Raw genomic sequence first — 19,280 nt, 5'->3', positions numbered from 1 at the left:
CCCTAGAGATGAGAGCTGTTTGCATATAAGGGACATGAGGGTTAAGGAGCCTGTCCAAAGTCAAAAGGCAGGGATCGGGACTCAGGCAGTGCAGAGCCTGGATGGACCCTCATCACTACACTATGCAGCCCTTTCTATTTACATCATTCAGATGAATGGGGTCTTTCATTTTCTAGCCATAATCACCAAAATTAATTATGCATGGCACTTAAAAATATTTTTAAAACCATAGTTACACTTTAGAAAAGGCAGTTAAGTGCTGCATGTCAAGGGAAAACAGACTTTGGACAAACTCATCCTAATGTCTTAAAAAATAGCATCACCCTTGCTCCGGATTGGAGTTGAAACTTTAAGAGTAATTAAGCTGCATAGTTAAAGCCATGCAACTGATAAGGAACAGAACTAAGGTTCAAAATTAAGTCAAATTCTGGGACCAATACCCCAAGTTATTAAACCAGACCTTCCTTCAGAATTTTAAAAAAGCAAATAAGAATGCTAATTACAACACTAATAAGTGATCAGTTTCCTATCTGTTTCCATCCCAAGTGCCACAATATCCAGGAAAATGTATATGCCCAGCAATCGGGATTGGGCTACTAATAAGGAACAGGACTTCAGAGAGACAAGTATCATAGCAAAAAGGAACTGTGTAAAGAAGAACTTGCCTCAGGAAATGGCTGCACTGCTAGATTAGAGGTGGCAGGATCTACTGTAGGATGATGACTATAGAAAGGGAAAATTTTTTCTTTTAATTTCAAAGAAGCAGCAATGGGATATATGGAATAAAGAGAAAGAAATCCAAAAAAAAACCTCCCACAGTTTTGGGGGTCTGGTGGGGGAAAACACAGGGCTACTAACAGTGGCCAAGAGCATCTAAGTCACCTTACCAGTTTGTTTAAATTCAGGCTCCTGGAATTTGGGTCCCGCCCAATGGCCCAAAGCAGGCAGTCAACATCTGGAATCATGGCCAAGGTGGGCTTCCTACCAGGGACCAAAGTGACCATGCAGACTTCCAAGCCGGAGGTAGTCTGACTTCCTTGACCTATTGGCAAATAAAATGTATTGGCTGAGGGGGAGGGTGGGAGGAAAGAAAGGAAAGATGAAACTAGAATTTTTAACATTTAAAAACTTCCCACTGAATCCATGTGAATGGTACTCGCTGACACATTTACTTTTTGCTCAAAGGCCACCAACACTACAATTCCTAAGGGCCCAGAATGTTGCCTAGGTTGCCCCAAATCATCCAGCCAATGGCCAGAAATGTCAGTGCGTGTCACCATTCTAACGCTTCACCTTAAAAAGAAAGTATTTTAAACTGTACTTCTTAGAACAGTGATACAAGTTTAATGAACAAATCTAAGCAACTGGAATTCCAGTGACTGGCAACTGGAATGCAGGGAGGAAAGGGCTGTAGCAGCATTACTAGGAAACAACACTGCACAACCATTCATCTCCCCGGACATTCTTAACCAGAATCGGGGGAGGAGAGAAGCAGGTCAGAAGCGCTGAATGCATGCACAGTTCAGGGAAGGTACCGGGGTGATTCTGATGTTGGCCCCACCACTACTAGTACTCGGACATTCACAAAGCATATTCACATGTATTGTTTTACTTGATATGGTCTATGCCAGAAGCGTGAAGCTGTGGGGGGGGAGGGGGAATCATTGTTATAAGGCTAATCCTCCAGGAAAATTCTGAAATGTAGGTGATTCCCTGAGAAGTAGAGTACTTCATAATTCTTTCATCTGCAAAACCCAGAAGGGTCTGCTTTAAAAAATAAGATTCTGTAATACTATTTACTGAAAAATAACTATAAACCTGAAAAATAAGAATGTTCAATATGGCATTCGAACACAAGAATTACAGTTTTAGTTCTAAGTCAACTAAATGCAACCACCATTCTAACCTTTTCCATCTTGGCTTCATGAATACATCAATGAGAAATACAGCTTCTTACGATAAAGAGAAGAACTGGTAGTGCTCTAGAAGGCACTAAGGTGACAGGGAAGCCTCAGAGTTAGTATTTATAAGATAAGGGCGTGAAGCCAAAAGCAGAAAGTATGCTTCACGACAGACAGACAGACAGACAGCTGTCAGCATGCCGGGGGCTTGGTCATACCTGCGAGTACTTCAGGACCTCTATGCCTGCATTCTCCAACTCTTCAGTGCAGTTTGAACTGATTATTGAATCAAAGTTTCTAAGAAACTGTATATAAACAGAGGTAGCAGAGGGATGGGTGGTGATTAAAGATACGCTACAAAAATGGGAGGGAGATTTCAGTATCTTCCTCCCACTTATCTCCTTTTTCATTCATGGGATCTAGTGAGTGGAGTTTAAATAAATCTATTTTCTGACATCGCCACCAATATCTGTATTACATCTGACCTCACCAACTCCTGTTTTACCGGCCTCTACTATCTGGGCCAATTTCCCCTCCTCCCAAGCTTGCTTCTCTTTTCCACACTCTGAGGACCAGAAATTCCCTTTTCCCTTCCAGTATTCCAGGGCCAGCTTTCATTCTGATGTGATTTAAGGGAAGGTCCCTAGTAAAATCTCTCCATCCAGGCATAAGAGTCAAGAGCATGGACCTGGAGATTTCTTTGTGTTATAACAGTAAGACACAGACACCAAACCCCAGGCAGGGGAAATGTAGGAGTCCTGAGTTATTCACAGAGTAGCTCCAGAATGGGGATGTGCCAGGACAGGGAAAAGAGGGAGTGAGCTGGACGCAGGTGGGCGGGGAGGCAGGAGCCCCAAGCAGCTGTGCAGACGAGCAGGCACATTATACACGCCACACCTTATTTACTTACTTACACACGAAACTTAGGCGAGCTACCCTCTGCCCTTCTCCTGTCTTCCAATTTGCTGGATATATTACAGCCATGCAAAATACCATTCACCTATGAAAACCATTATTCAGGACATAAATCTCTGAGGTGGGTAATTATATGACAGGTCTCAAAGTCAGAGGGAATTCTTTGCAGTACATGCTGATAAGGACTGTCATTTCCCTCCCTCCGTTTGCCCAAATAATCAAGAATTTGAATCATAGCATTTGAGCGGTCAGGGATCTGATAACTCTTGTCCCAAAAGCATTAAATGACCTTCTGGTCACATGCTTGTTAGGGACAGCCAGGTTATTGGTCCAGCACTCGGTACTGCCCCAAACCATGTCACAATCCTGTGCCACAAGCCAGTGGTGCTTGATCATGATTAATCAGAAAACACACAAAGTAACGGCAGGCACGGAGGCTGTGTTTTAGCAGAAAGTGAATTAGCCTGGGCTTTGTGAGGCCTTAGTTTTACTACTTAGCAGTCACAAAATCTCGTGTGGCTGTAATTTCCTTTTTCTGTTCCAAGATCCAAACCAGGACACCACACGGCGATTTTAAATAGAAAATATGTATTTTTAGTTATTTTGAAAGTTCTTTAGCTACATTTCTGCAGAGAGGAAACAAAAAAACCTTAGAAACTACAGATGATGCCTTATGTAATGATGTTTGTACCAACACTAAAATCAACACCTCTCTCACCACCACTCTTCTTTGCTCAGTATTTCTCCTTAACCAATATTCGATTCTATTACTGTCTGCAACATGATTGAAGTCCAATTTAAGCAAGCTGTTTTAACCTGTAGGATAGATCTGAATGAACAACTAGACTCCCTGCTGAGTTTCAGTCTAAGAAACTATCTTAAACACTGGAAAATGTCTGGCAAAGGTCTGAATCAATAGCACAGAGAAGACTACTTCCATGCCCCAGCCAGCGCTACCCCTCTCAGAGCCGCAGCTCTCTGAAGCTCCCAACACCACTGGTCCTCGACCACTGCTACAGCCCTTGACTAAGAAGGAAGCAATCGGGGAAAAACAAAGGAAACCTTTCTTTCGTACCTCCTACAGGTCAGGTGCTCATGCTGAGAATCCCCACCTTCAGAGCACTATGGTCTAGACGGGGGATGAAGTATGAACCCACAGGGCTGCAAGTTAGAGGTGAGGACACTCTAATCTGACACCCCAGGGTATGAAAGGGAAATTTCATTGTTTGGAAACTATGAAATAATAGCTGTCCTCCGTCTCCACCTCCTCTTTCTTACTACATTGACCCCTCTCCTTCCTTTGCATCCTCCTCCTCTTCTTTTCTCTATCCATCTTCCCTTTCTTCCCCAAACATTATTATTACTTCTGCTCAGCATCACACTAAACAGGACAGAGAGCAGCGCCTGCCCTTGAGGAACTCCGGACACCTGGAAGAGCAGCAGCTCCCGCAGGAGTTGGGGGATACACTCCTCACAGAGGGACAGCAAGAAACAGGTGTGAGGAAGCTGGCGTTTTGGAGAACTGCAAGCTCGGTGTTTTGTTCTCACCTCGGCACCTTTCTTCCACCTCTTACCATTCAAGTATCCACTGGAAACGGCCCCATCCCACAGCTCTTCTTTCCTGCATTAGGTCTCCTGGTGCCTGTGTCCCGGGGGGCCCATGCTCCAGCCCCCAGCCAACCACAAGCCCAGTGAGGGCAGCAGCTGACTCGGCCAGCCCAGAGGACATGGCACCTGGCCTACAGAATTTGCTCTTTCTTACTTATTCACCAGCATAATAACGATAAGGAGTCTTTAAAAAAGAAAACAAAATTCACATAATTGTTAACTCATTTTCCTAAGTTCCCAGAGTCCTTGGATTAAAACGTGCATAAGTGACATTACAATATTTAATGGACAGGATTCTACTATGATACTTCTATGGACTCTCAACTAAGTGATATCATCTAAACATGATGAGCCATGTCCACGTTTCTGGATATTCTCATGTGTCATGTCATTCAACCCGAGAAGCAAACAGTGGGGGGAGGGGGGGCTGGGTTGGATCATGCGGGAAGAAAGGTAGTTCTCTAACACATTTCCATGCCCGGCAGACAGCAAATCTAAAACGACAGTTTGCTTTTCTTGAAGGCAGAAGATTGCCTGGTCTGAATACCTTCCTGGGATGTTTTCACTGTAGCTCCGGAACTGCAAAGCCACCGTCTCGCCCCTTATTGACTGTCTGCGGCTCCAGGTGAACTAAGGTGAAGTTACAGGTATGGATTATTAGCTGCCTCCCATGAAGGCCCTCAGCAAGGCACAGGATTAAGACCTCAGACTGGACTGGCAGCCCTACTGAGGCAGCGGCCGCTGAAGCAATGACTCCGGAGTGAGGGCTCCTCAGAGGAGACAAAGGCTTGGGGCCAGAAGGGTCCCTCCTCCAGTTCCAAGGTGTCACCTCTTACTATGAAAGAAGGAACAATCCACTAACCTAGAAACCTGCAACTGGCAGCATCTTCACATCAGAGAAATAGTCTTCCATATTGTCGTTTTTCTGTGTATCTAAATCCATGACGGAAGTTTACTAAGGTTGTTTAGACAAACATATACAAAGGACAATTTCAGAAAAACCTATTTTTATGACACAAAGACTTCATTTATGGAGCTCTCTCTGTGCCAGCTGCTTTGAAAATCAGAATCAGTTACTTGAGACACATTATCAGTTGCTGAAGAATGAAAAGTTTCAGGACTTCACTGTTTATTTTTCAAAACCACTCCACATTTTGATTCTGGGTCCAAGAACTCCTACAGTGGATTCTGTCCAAAAGCGTGAAGAATCTGTTTTAGTGAAAGGTGGCAAGTGAATGAGGTACCCAAGGTTATAAATATGGAAGGGAAAGCACAGAACTCAGGACAGGCCTGCATTTAATGGTTGGGAAGGGAAGGTGGAAGAAATGTCAGCAGGAGAGACTGAGGGGGAATGAACACTGGGATCAGGACAGAGACTGGCTTACCTAGGCAATTCTTCCAATTGAAAAAAGCCATCGCTGGTTATTCCTAGGCTGGCACCAAGGTGGGAAAATGCAACATAGATCACAGACTGAGATTTCCCTTGTAAAATAATCACAACATTTTATGCAAGACCCAAACACTTTCTCAGTCGTCACACTGTGCTGACAAGTTTTGTTAGGTCGCCACTGGGGAAGCTGCCAACCAGGTGTTTGCTGAGTCAACAATTTCACTTATCCCTCTGGAAATAAGTGCAGTGATGACTAAATGATGATTAAATTTTTCTGAGGAACTAAGATTTTCTTAGCTGTCATGAATACTCTGCTTGACTCTTGCACCACCAAATATAAATGGGAACCCCTTGGCCTTCTTCTCTCTGCTTTTTTTCTCCAAAGGTTTCAACCAACTCTCCCCTCACTGGGAAGGACTTCTGAATATGTGGGTCCAGTAATGGCCTTCTCCCCAGGTTCCATGTCTTTACTTCTAACCATTCCACTATACAATTCAACTCTGCTTAAAACTCAAATATATTTAGAATCGGACCTTAACATTATGTTCCAAACCATATCCTTCTCTCAAGTTGACCACTTCCTCCAATAATCCAGATGAAATAATCTGTGACTCCTTCTCTCAACGTCATCCTCTGTCTCATCAGTTATGAAAAATACTGCACTTTGCTAAATCCAAACCATCATGATTAAAGGACACATCCTGATTTCAGAGGTGTTATGGGTATTTTTTTTTAAAACTATGTCTTGGAATCAATGAATTACAGGAACTGATTCTTTCTTCTCTGAGTCTTCTTTATACTTGTTGTCTTTTCCAGTGCTGGGCACAGAGCAGCTGCTCAGTACTGTCCACAGAACTGAGTCTTCCCAGCACATTTCAGAGCAAACACTGCAGTTCAGAACCATATCAACTCTTGTACATTCTATTGCAAAAACATTCAAATTGGTCTCCTCCTCCTCTGCAAATCACCGTCAGATTAGTTTTCTAAATTATCACTTTGATCTTGTCACTACCCTATTTACAAGTAGCATTTATTTGTCCCAGTTGTCATGAAGTACACAGATTACTTAACTTGACTTCATAAGTCTCTGCAACTTGGCCCTAACCCTCTTCAGGTCTCACCTCAATGCATCTGCCTCCAGAATTTCAGTTCTAGGAAAACTGGTTGAATTGGATGAATGTCACTCAAAGGCATCCTGATTGCCCACTGGTTCTTCCAGTTGTCCTCTTCCTCAGCACACAATGCTCATTGTGACCCCTTTTCTGATAAATCTTCCTGGTTTATACCAGCCCACAGTAATCTGTCCACTGGTTACCTCTGAGTGCCCAACCCTAAGCATCTGGCAATCACTTTGTAACATTTTCTTTTTATCTTACTTCTTCTCTGCATTTGTTTTTATCATATGCTTTTAACTTAATAAATGGGTATGTTAAAAAATTCAAAAAGCACAACAGAGCACCAAGTGGAAAGCAGGTCCCCATTACCCCTAGACCTGTCCTCCCTTCGGAGGGCGTCAGCACTGCAGGGTATGGAGGGTCCTCCCAGAGATAACAGGGGACAGTTTCTGTGCCTTTCTGAGGAGACACAAATTGTAGCGTACTATACACACTGTTCCGCTCCTGCCTTTTTTCACTTAACAATCAATCTTGGAGACTGTTCCCTATCAGGATGCTTATGTCCAGTCTTCCCACTAAATTTGAAGTCACTTAAGAATAGCGTCTTATCTTTTACAGTACAGGAGTCATGCTTTCCTTGTAGGGGGTCAGGCACCCCATTCAAAAGTTGGCAAAAAGTTATGGGTCTCATCTCTCCAGAGACAAAAGCACAAAAAAGCAAACACACTCAGAATTTCCCACATAAATGCAGGCTGGCCATGGGTCTCATGAAGGCGATCCACAGCAAATACAAAAGATGCATAAACTATGGCCACCATTCACAAAGACCTTAAAATCTAGTTGGGGAGAAAGACATGGACAGTGTTTCTTCTGAGACAACAAGACAGTGTGTTCATGATCCATCCCTGTGTGTATAAAATGCAAAGACAGATTTAACTACCTGAGTTTCCTTACCGCTTCAACTTTTCTTCTTTTTATTAGAGTATAGTTGATATACAATATTGTTGTACATGTATAAGACAGTGATTTGATATTTGTATAAATTACTTAATGCTCAGTACACTTAAGTGTAGTTACCCCCTGCTACCATACCAAGATTACAATATTACTGGTTATGTTCTCTATGCTATACTCCATTCTTACGACTATTTTAAAATTTGAAGTATGTACCTTACTGCTTTAATTTTATAATTCTCTATAAAAAAGACAGAAAAATATGCATACACAGAAGGCCTGATTAGATAATTAAGTTATATCCCTGCAAGATTTCTCTCTCTTAAACCTAACAGTAAATAAACACTGTGTGTTTTGTAAATAACAACAGTAATAATCCCGATCATGCTGAGAAGGAAAAGATGAGGCTCTTGTGGATATTTCTCCCTGTTACCTGTAATATGTCTGAGCCTCGAGCTGAAAGAAATCTTTCTTTGCCCTATCACTGGGTACCACTGAAGCCAATTACATTTGGATTCTGTAAAGACCTTCTCTCGCAGCCTTGTGGCTTTCTCTGAGAGAGAAAGAACTGGTATCAGCAGACGCCCTGGCATGGCTTGTGTGTTGAAGACAGCAGCAAACTCCTCTTGACTGCTATCACCAAGCATTTGCCTTTGGAGACTCACCGGGAATCCAGCTCTCGGGAGGACGGGAGGGCATGCCTCCTGTGGCGATCAGGATGTGAAGAGTGGTGTATTTTTTCCCCACGACCTCTACGGTGGGCTTGGGATCGCCCGTGAATGCTGCATGGCCGTGGATGATTTCTATATGGGACTGCAGAGGGAACCACAACGTAAGCCTGTTCGTCAATAAAACACGAACACCAGCTGCCACTTCGTAGTTCTTTCCGTTTCTCCACCGAGGAGTCGGACTCTGGGTTTGCGGATGACAAGACTCAATCCTCCAGTGCTTGAGTTTCTGCACAGCTTCTGACGGTTAACTGATGCTTAAGAAAGAGGGGTGACCCGGCCAGCGGGACCCCAGCACACCTCTCCACAGCTCCCGGAAGGAGGGAGAGGAAGCCCAGGACTGCTAAACACACAGCCCAAGCCACCTGCACCAGAGCGCAGACACAGTGCATGAGTGGAGGGCTGGAAACTAGGGAAATAGGGCAGCAAGACCTCTGAGTGGGTGCCGAAGCAGATTCCCCTGTGACAAAGAAAAGCCAGTGCTCTTTGAAAGTCTTGAAGGGACAGGGATATAACAGCTAGACGGAAACAACACAGGTCACAGCCCAGTGGCTGGAAATTACAGGGAAAACTGGGCGCACTAACCCCCTGGGCAACAGCTCTGAGACCCCTCACGGAGGTAAACAGCCAAACAGCCCCCCGCCCCCCAGTCTATTACCCCTCCCGGGCTGCGAAAGCAGACAAACAGCCTAAGGCAAAACACACCCACTGAAAGGCAGAAAGGAAAATTCCTACACTTTAGCTGGGAGAGACACAAAGACCCAGCCTACACGCAATTACCCAACACAAGCCACTAGGGGTCGAACTTGTCCCAGTAAAGAAAGGCCAGTAGCAAGTGAAAAGTTTGGCCCTCCCAGCTGACAGTCAATAGCACCTGTCAACATGAAAAGGCAAAAAAATATGATACAGACAAGACTAACCCAGACAGCTTCGGCATCTGCTACATCTTCCCCTGGGAAGGAACCTGGGGAGATAGATTTAGTCAGTCTTCCTGAAAAAGAATTCAAAACAAAAGTCATAACCATGCTGACGGACTTGCAGAGAAATATGCAAGAACTAAGGAAGGAGAATACAGAAATAAAACAAGCTCTGGAAGGACTTCAAAACAGAATGGACGAAATGCAAGAGACCATTAATGGTCTAGAAAACAGAGAACAGGAACACAGAGAAGCTGATGCACAGAGAGATAAAAGGATCTCCAGGAATGAAAGAATTCTAAGAGAGCTGAGTGACCAAACAAAAAGGAACAAAATACGCATTATAGGAATACCAGAAGAAGAAAAGAGAGAGAAAAAGGGATACAAAGTGTCTCTGAAGAAATAATTGCCAAAAACTTCCCCAAACTAGGGGAAGAAATGGCCTCTCAGACCACAGAGGTACACAGAACTCCCATGACAAGGGATCCAAAGAGGGCAACACCAAGACACATAATAATTAAAATGGCAAAGATCAAAGACAAGGACAAAGTATTAAAGGCAGCCAGAGAGAAAAAAAAGGTTACCTACAAAGGAAAACTCATCAGGCTATCATCAGACTTCTCAACAGAAACCCTACAGGCCAAAAGAGAATGGCATGATATACTTAATGCAATGAAACAGAAGGGCCTCAAACCAAGACTACTGTATCCAGCATGAATACCATTTAAACATGAAGGAGGGATTAAACAATTCCCAGACAAGCAAAAGTTGAGGGAATTTGCCTCCCACAAACCACCTCTTCAGGGCATCTTACAGGGACTGCTCTAGATGGGAGCACGCCTAAAAAGAGCACAGAACAAAACACCCAACATATGAAGAAGGGAGGAGGAATAAGAAGGGAGAGAAATAAAGAATCATCAGACCGCACATATAATAGCTCAACAAGCGAGTTAAGTTAGACAGTAAGATAGTAAAGAAGCGAACCCTGAACCTTTGGTAACCACAGACTTAAAGCCTGCAATGGCAGTAAGTTCATACCTTTCAATAATCACCCTAAATCTAAATGGACTGAATGCACCAATCAAAAGATACAGAGTAATAGAATGGATAAAAAAGCAAGATCCATCCATATGTTGCTTACAGGAGACTCACCTCAAACCCAAAGACATGCACAGACTTAAAATCAAGGGATGGAAAAAGATATTTCATGCAAACAACAAAGAGAAGAAAGCAGGTGTTGCAATTCTGGTATCAGACAAGACAGACTTCAAAATAAAGAAAGTAACAAAAGACAAAGAAGGACATTACATAATGATAAAGGGCTCACTCCAACAAGAGGATATAACCATTATAAACATATATGCACCCAATACAGGAGCACCAATATACCTGAAACAAATACTAACAGAACTAAAGGAGGAAATAGAATGCAATGCATTCATTCTAGGAGACTTCAACACACCACTCACTCCAAAGGACAGATCCACCAGACAGAAAATAAGTAAGGACACAGAGGCACTGAACAACACACTAGAACAGATGGACGTAATAGACATCTACAGAACTCTACATTCAAAAGCAACAGGATACACATTCTTCTCAAGTGCACATGGAACATTCTCCAGAATAGACCACATACTAGGCCACAAAAAGAGCCTCAGTAAATTCCAAAAGATTGAAATCCTACCAACCAACTTTTAAGACCACAAAGGCATAAAACTAGAAATAAACTGTACAAAGAAAGCAAAAAGGCTCACAAACACATGGAGGCTTAACAACACGCTCTTAAATAATCAATGGATCAATGACCAAACCAAAATGGAGATCCAGCAATACATGGAAACAAACGACAACAACAACACTAAGCCCCAACTTCTGTGGGACACAGCAAAAGCAGTCTTAAGAGGAAAGTATATAGCGATCCAAGCATATTTAAAAAAGGAAGAATAATCCCAAATGAAAGGTCTAATGTCACAATTATCGAAACTGGAAAAAGAAGAACAAATGAGGCCTAATGTCAGCAGAAGGAGGGACATAATAAAGATCAGAGAAGAAATAAATAAAATTGAGAAGAATAAAACAATAGCAAAAATCAATGAAACCAAGAGCTGGTTCTTCGAGAAAATAAACAAAATAGACAAGCCTCTAGCCAGACTTATTAAGAGGAAAAGAGAGTCAACACAAATCAACAGTATCAGAAACGAGAAAGGAAAAATCACGATGGACCCCACAGAAATACAAAGAATTATTAGAGAATACTATGAAAACCTATATGCTAACAAGCTGGGAAACCTAGGAGAAATGGACAACTTCCTAGAAAAATACAACCTTCCAAGACTGACCCAGAAAGAAACAGAAAATCTAAACAGACCAATTACCAGCAACGAAACTGAAGCAGTAATCAAAAAACTACCAAAGAACAAAACCCGGGGCCAGATGGGTTCACCTCGGAATTTAATCAGACATACAGTGAAGACATAATACCCATTCTCCTTAAAGTTTTCCAAAAAATAGAAGAGGAGGGGATACTCCCAAACTCATTCTATGAAGCTAACATCACCCTAATACCAAAACCAGGCAAAGACCCCACCAAAAAAGAAAACTACAGACCAATATCCCTGATGAACGTAGATGCAAAAATACTAAACAAAATATTAGCAAACCAAATTCAAAAATACATCAAAAGGATCGTACACCATGACCAAGTGGGATTCATCCCAGGGATGCAAGGGTGGCACAACATTCACAAGTCCATCAACATCATCCACCACATCAACAAAAAGAAAGACAAAAACCACATGATCATCTCCATAGATGCTGAAAAAGCATCTGACAAAGTTCAACATCCATTCATGATAAAAACTCTCAGCAAAATGGGAATAGAGGGCAAGTACCTCAACATAATAAAGGCCATCTATGAAAAACCCACAGCCAACATCATATTGAACAGCGAGAAGCTGAAAGCTTTTCCTCTGAGATCGGGAACTAGACAGGGATGCCCACTCTCCCCACTGTTATTTAACATAGTACTGGAGGTCCTAGCCACAGCAATCAGACAAAACAAAAAATACAAGGAATCCAAATTGGTAAAGAAGTTAAACTGTCACTATTTGCAGATGACATGATACTATACATAAAAAACCCTAAAGACTCCACCCCAAAACTACTAGAACTGATATCGGAATACAGCAAAGTTGCAGGATACAAAATCAACACACAGAAATCTGTGGCTTTCCTATACACTAACAATGAACCAACAGAAAGAGAAATCAGGAAAACAACTCCATTCACAATTGCATCAAAAAAAATAAAATACCTAGGAATAAACCTAACCAAAGAAATGAAAGACTTATACTCTAAAAACTACAAGTCACTCTTAAGAGAAATTAAAGGGGACACTAACAAATGGAAATGCATCCCATGCTCGTGGCTAGGAAAAATTAATATCGTCAAAATGGCCATCCTGCCCAAAGCAATATACAGATTCGATGCAATCCCTATGAAATTACAAGCAACGTTCTTCAATGAACTGGAACAAATAATTCAAAAATTCATATGGAACCACCAAAGACCCATAATAGCCAAAGCAATCCTGAGAAAGAAGAATAAAGTAGGGGGGATCTCACTCCCCAACTTCAAGCTCTATTATAAAGCCATAGTAATTAAGACAATTTGGTACTGGCACAAGAACAGAGCCACAGACCAATGGAACAGACTAGAGAATCCAGACATTAACCCAGACATATATGGTCAATTAATATCTGATAAAGGAGCCATGGACATACAATGGTGAAATGACAGTCTCTTCAACAGATGGTGCTGGCAAAACTGGACAGCTACATGTAGGAGAATGAAACTGGACCATTGTCTAACCCCATATACAAAGGTAAACTCAAAATGGATCAAAGACCTGAATGTAAGTCATGAAACCATTAAACTCTTGGAAAAAAACATAGGCAAAAACCTCTTAGACATAAACATGAGTGACCTCTTCTTGAACATATCTCCCCGGGCAAGGAAAACAACAGCAAAAATGAGCAAGTGGGACTACATTAAGCTGAAAAGCTTCTGTACAGTGAAAGACACCATCAATAGAACAAAAAGGAACCGTACAGTATGGGAGAATATATTTGAAAATGGCAGATCCGATAAAGGCTTGACGTCCAGAATATATAAAGAGCTCACAAGTCTCAACAAACAAAAAACAAATAACCCAATTAAAAAATGGGCAGAGGACATGAACAGACAGTTCTCTAAAAAAGAAATACAGATGGCCAACAGGCACATGAAAACATACTCCACATCACTAATTAGAAGGGAAATGCAAATAAAAACTACAATGAGATATCACCTCACACCCGTTTGGATGGCCAATATCGAAAAGAGTAAGAACAACAAATGTTCACGAGGATGTGGAGAAAGGGGAACCCTCCTACACTGCTGGCTGGCATGTAAGTTAATTCGACCATTGTGGAAAGCAATATGGAGGTTCCTCAAAAAACTACAAATAGAAATACCATTTGACCCGGGTGTTCCACTCCTAGGAATTTACCCCAAGAATGTGATTTCTCGGACTCAAAAAGACATACCCACCCCTATGTTTATTGCAGCACTGTTTACGATAGCTAAGATATGGAAGCAACTTAAGTGTCCATCAGTAGATGAATGGCTAAAAGAAGAAGTGGTACATATACACAATCGAATATAACTCAGCCATAAGAAAGAAACAAATTCTAAGATTTGCAACAACATGGATGGAACTGAAGGATATTATGCTCAGTGAAGTAAGACAGGCAAAGAAAGACAAGTACCATATGATTTCACTCATTTGCAGAGTATAACAACGAAGGAAAACTGAAGAAACAAAACAGCAACAGATTCAGACTTCAAGAAGGGACTGGTGGTTACCAAAGGGGAGGGGTGAGGGAGGGCTGGTGGGGAGAGAGGGAGAAGGAGATTCAGGGGAATTTTGATTGGCACAGATAGTGGGGTGGAGGGAGCCCGGGGATAGACAGTGTAGCACAGAGAAGGCAAACAGTGACTCTGACATCTTACTACACTGATGGGCAGTGACTGCAATGGGATATGGGGGGGGGACACGATAACAGGGGTGAATGTAGTAACAACACTGATTCTCATGTGAAACCTTCATAGGAGTGTATATCAATAATACCTTAATAAAATACGTAAATAAATAATCTTACTTCTTGGCAAATAATGAATCTGTGGCATCTTACTTCACTGATGGACAGTGACTGCAAAGGGGTATGGGGGGGACTCCATAACATGGGTGAATGTATTAACCACATTGGTTTTCATGTGAAACCTTCATAGTGGTGTATATCAATAACACCTTAACAATAATAATAACAAAGAATCTTACTTCTTAACTTCCTGAGTGTTAAAATGCAATCTTATCTTTAAGATGGGATCCTTCCTGCCTTTCACTTTGTTGCCTGTGACTGGGTTTACTTGCCATATTAATCACCCAGGTTACGTATTACTTGATTAGGGGCTGGAGGAGGAAAAGCAGCATCTGGGCAAAGATAAAGATAAACTGGGCCTTTGAGTAGTTTAAAGTAAATTTTACAATAGCCTCATTTAATTGACACAATGAACACATGGGCCATGCTGAGGTATTTTCTTATCTGGGGGATGTTGAAACATTCCAGGCCAGGTTACTCCTGGCTTCTTAGTTTCAACTAATCTTCACTGAAGAATGCTTATACTCCTAGTTTGATATTTTGCTTTGGAGAATTAACGTGACTCTGATTTTGCTTAATTGTTTAATAGGGAGTTTTGATAGGTGTCTTTTACCGGAAGCCCTCACGCTACTCTGACTACACCCACGGTCCCTGTCTCAGAATCTCTGTGGCTAGTTATAAATTACTCAGCTGCAGATTACAACCCGAAATGACAGAAAGATACAAACTTTTAAATACAAGAAAATGCACTGTCAGTTCCCAGACCAAAGGAAAGAAACTCCACTCCCAAGTAAAAAACACGAGAGATACCTCATGAAACATTTTTTAATTTTAAAGGCGCTTCCTCCGGGCGGCCTCACCCCTGCCGCCGCGCCGCGGGGCACACTTGAATTTCAGCTCGCCCGGCCCTCGCCCTCGAGGCCCCCGCCGGATAAATCCACACAACGCAAAACGCCCGCCGGCCTCCCCGTCTGCGGCTCCGGCGAGCCCATCTCCCCCTGCCACGGCTAACTTCGCCGGCCACTCGGACGTCCGCTCTCGGCGCACCCGTTCCGCTCGCTCCCTTCCCGGGATGCCCCTCCGGCGGGGCGCGCCGACACCCGACCCCCGGGTGGGCCCCGCGAGCCCACCACTCTCGTCGGCCGTTTCCCAGCCCCACGGGCCACGCGCCGCGCACTCGCCGGCTCCACCTCGACCTCAGGCGGGGGAAGGGGTCCCCGCGCCCCGTCCGGGTCCGGCTGCGGTCCGCGGCCACCTACCTTACAGTCCGCAGGGCCGTCGCTGTCCCCTTCATCCCTGAAGTGGGTCCCGCTCTCGACCCTCCACGGCAGATCTGCGGCGCCGGAATCTCAGCGGGCGCGAGGAGGCGATCCGAGGCTGGGGGCGAAGTTGGTGCCGCCAGCGGACGCGCACCTGGAGGAAGCCGCAGCCGAGCACTTCACGGGCACAGAACTTCCCGGGTCCATCAACATCTGGTCTCCGCCGGTTCCGCTGCGCAGACGAGACGGTGGGCCCGAGGTGCCGGGCCGCCTCTACGGACAGGGCCAGCGGACCGAAGCACGCAAAGTGCAGGAAGACCGTCTTCTCCCGCCGGCGTTCTTCACGCTACTAACTTGAATACGGCGGCGACAGCGCCCGAGGATACACGCAGCCGCCGGTCTTACGTGTTTCCGCGAGCGACCAATGGCTGCCTGCCCCGCGGCACAGCCCGCCTTTGACTGACGGACCTTGCGGCCAATGATCCCGCAGCGCTGCGGGGCAGGCAGCCATTGGGAGCGCGGCTGGGTGGGGCCGGGGCGGAGGCTCCGCAGGGCCGTGTTTTTCGTCACATACCGGCTCGCCACCTCGGGAACGCTTATGCTTTCCGGGCCCTTTAGCGTGTCTTAGGCCCCGACCGCGCGGCACGGGGCCGAGCGATAGGGGAGCTCGCGGGTCCGCCTCTCCCGACTTCCGCGCGCGGACGGGGTGGCGCGGGGTTCCACTCTGTATAGTAGTGCCACAGCATTCTGTGTATTAATTTTGTATCCTGTAACTTTGCTGAATTCAGATATTATCTAGAAGTTTTGGAGTGGATTCTTTTGAGTTTCTATTATATACAATATCAAGTCTTCTGCAAACAGGGACAGTTTGACTTCTTCCTTACCAATCTGAATAGTGGTTTTTATTTCTACCTGGCACAACTTCATTGGGTAATTGCCATTCATATTGAAGTGCTAAGGTAACTAAAGTACTACAGATAAGTAACATATCAGGAATGTGCATTTTAAAATAAGTTATCCGGTCTTTTTCTTTGTATATATTTTTTTCAGATGGATTGCAATTACCGTGGATATGTTGCAGGTTTCCAAATTCTCTTATGTCACTCAACACTTGTTCAGGACTCAGGTTGTAGCCTATATAAAGATATTCCATGGGCAGTATTAGGTCCTGGTAGTCTATGAGCTGACCCTGTTTTTCTTTACTTTTTTTTTTATTTTTTATTTTTATTTTGGTATCATTAATCTACAATTACATGAAGGACATTATGTTTACTAGGCTCTCCCCTTCACCAAGTCCCCCCCACATCCCCGTTCACAGTCACTGTCCATCTACATAGTAAGATGCTATAAAATCACTACTTGTCACCAAGTTCACAGTCACTGTCCTTCAACATAGTAAGATGCTGTAAAATCACTACTTGTCTTCTCTGTATTGCACAGCCCTCCCTGTGCCCCCACCAACACTATACATGCTAATCGAAATGCCCCTTTCTTTTCTTCCTGCCCTTATCCCTCCCTTCCCACCCGTTCTCCCCAGTCCCTTTCCCTTTGGTAACTATTAGTCCATTCTTGGGTTCTGTGCTTCTGCTGCTGTTTTGAGTGAAATCATTTGGTACTTGTCTTTCTCCGCCTGGCTTATTTCACTGAGCATAATACCCTCTAGCTCCATCCATGTTGTTGCAAATGGTAGGATTTGTTTTTTTTCTTATGGCTGCGTAATATTCCATTGTGTACATGTACCACATCTTCTTTATCCATTCATCTACTGATGGACATTTAGGTTGCTTCCATACCTTGGCTATTGCAAATAGTGCAGCGATAAACAGGGGTGCATCTCTCTTTTTCAAACTGGAGTGCTGCATTCTTAGGGTAAATTCCTAGAAGTGGAATTCCTGGAGCTGACCCTGTTTTTCTAGTTCTAGTCACCTTTATTATTTCAGTTCCCTAGAGGGTGAACCAGATTTCCAATAAGATAGAGTTGATCACTGTGCCAGCCTCTATTCCCGAAGGGAGGCTGCATATTGATTGTGCTGAGATCTGCTGCTTGAGGCTTTGAGCAATCCTGAATGCAAGAGGTGTTGACTGGTCTCTCTATACTCCTTTAGTTTTCCCAAATTCCTTCTTTTTACCAAGTTCTTGATTTCCTGTTATGCATAATAATTGTAGAATGCCTGGATATGATGGAAACTTTGGCTCTGCTCCCATTAATTTTTAGATGAGTAGTATCTTCAGCCCACACAAAGAAATTATTTAGGACATTGAACGTCATGCGGGCCTGTCTCATGTCTCACAAAGAAGAAAGGGACCTAAGACTAAGGAAGAGAGTGCCTAAAGGTCCTACAGGCTATCTATACCCGAGGAAGGGGTCTTAACCAGTATAAGCACATAGATCCATACTTTCTTTTAGATGTTCAAATATTTCTATTAGAATATTTGTAATATAAAACATTATGCATCCTGTGGTATTAGTGGTCCAGCTCTGGGGTAACAGAGGTAAAGAAGAATAAAGAGGTAGAGTAGAAAAACCAGGGTGACTTTAAATGTAAACAAAATATTCTGACCTAACTTTCTCATTAGAGTATTAGATTGTGGTTTTGGTAGAATCATTTCAGACTTGTTTGATTATTTTAACATTCTGGGGAACACTGCAGTTTAAAAACATCTCATATGGAATTGAACCAACAGAGACTGTATCAGGATTCTTGCACATCATTTATGAAGAAGAAAATGATAACCCTAATATTCCTCTCTTGGGAGACAATGACACATATAGCCGTAATAATTTGCAGTATCAAGACAGTAAAAGTTCAGAAGTAACTGTTGGCTTTTTAATTTTATCTTATTCGGTATAATTTTGTGAAATGAAAAGCATTTTCAGAGCAAAATTTGGTGACTTGCAAATGTTAAAGTCATTTTACTTCATGAAGGCCCTGCATGATTTTTAAAATGGATAGAGAACGAAATTAAGCTTTTTGTTATGCTTGTTATTAGGTGAAAATTTAGCAAGAATGTAGGTAATTAATCTTGGAAACAGATATACGAACATAGGATTAAAGAAACCAAAGACTTAATTTTCACATGTGGGCATTTGGATAGTTAATGTAAATTATTTCATTTCCTGAATTATTGTGATAATTTAGGTGAAAATACTATGTCATCTGGATTTCTAAGTTAAGTCTTTGTTTCATTAGAGTTCAGAAATGAATCATATTAGTGGCCTACATAAGGTGCATATAAAGCAAAGTGATGAATTCTTCCTCCACAAAGACCTGTAAACTGTCATAGAAAC

The 19,280-nt window shown here is 43.0% G+C and overlaps 1 protein-coding gene across 1 annotated transcript in view; it reads right to left on the bottom strand.

Moving 5' to 3' along the window:
* Window positions 1-16,366, bottom strand: part of LOC118968185 (RNA-binding protein with multiple splicing-like) — a 118,424-nt gene extending 102,058 nt beyond the window's left edge. The window contains exon 1 of the mRNA XM_073219001.1: window positions 15,992-16,366. Within this exon, the coding sequence (XP_073075102.1) occupies window positions 15,992-16,026 (35 nt within the window). The 5' untranslated portion in view covers window positions 16,027-16,366. The remainder of the gene's footprint in view (window positions 1-15,991) is intronic.
* Between the last annotated feature and the right edge of the window lie 2,914 nt (window positions 16,367-19,280).

The sequence above is a fragment of the Manis javanica genome, chromosome 12, assembly GCF_040802235.1.
Source record: "Manis javanica isolate MJ-LG chromosome 12, MJ_LKY, whole genome shotgun sequence".
NCBI classification, from domain to species: Eukaryota; Metazoa; Chordata; class Mammalia; order Pholidota; family Manidae; genus Manis; species Manis javanica.
This window is presented reverse-complemented; position numbering and strand designations above follow the sequence as displayed.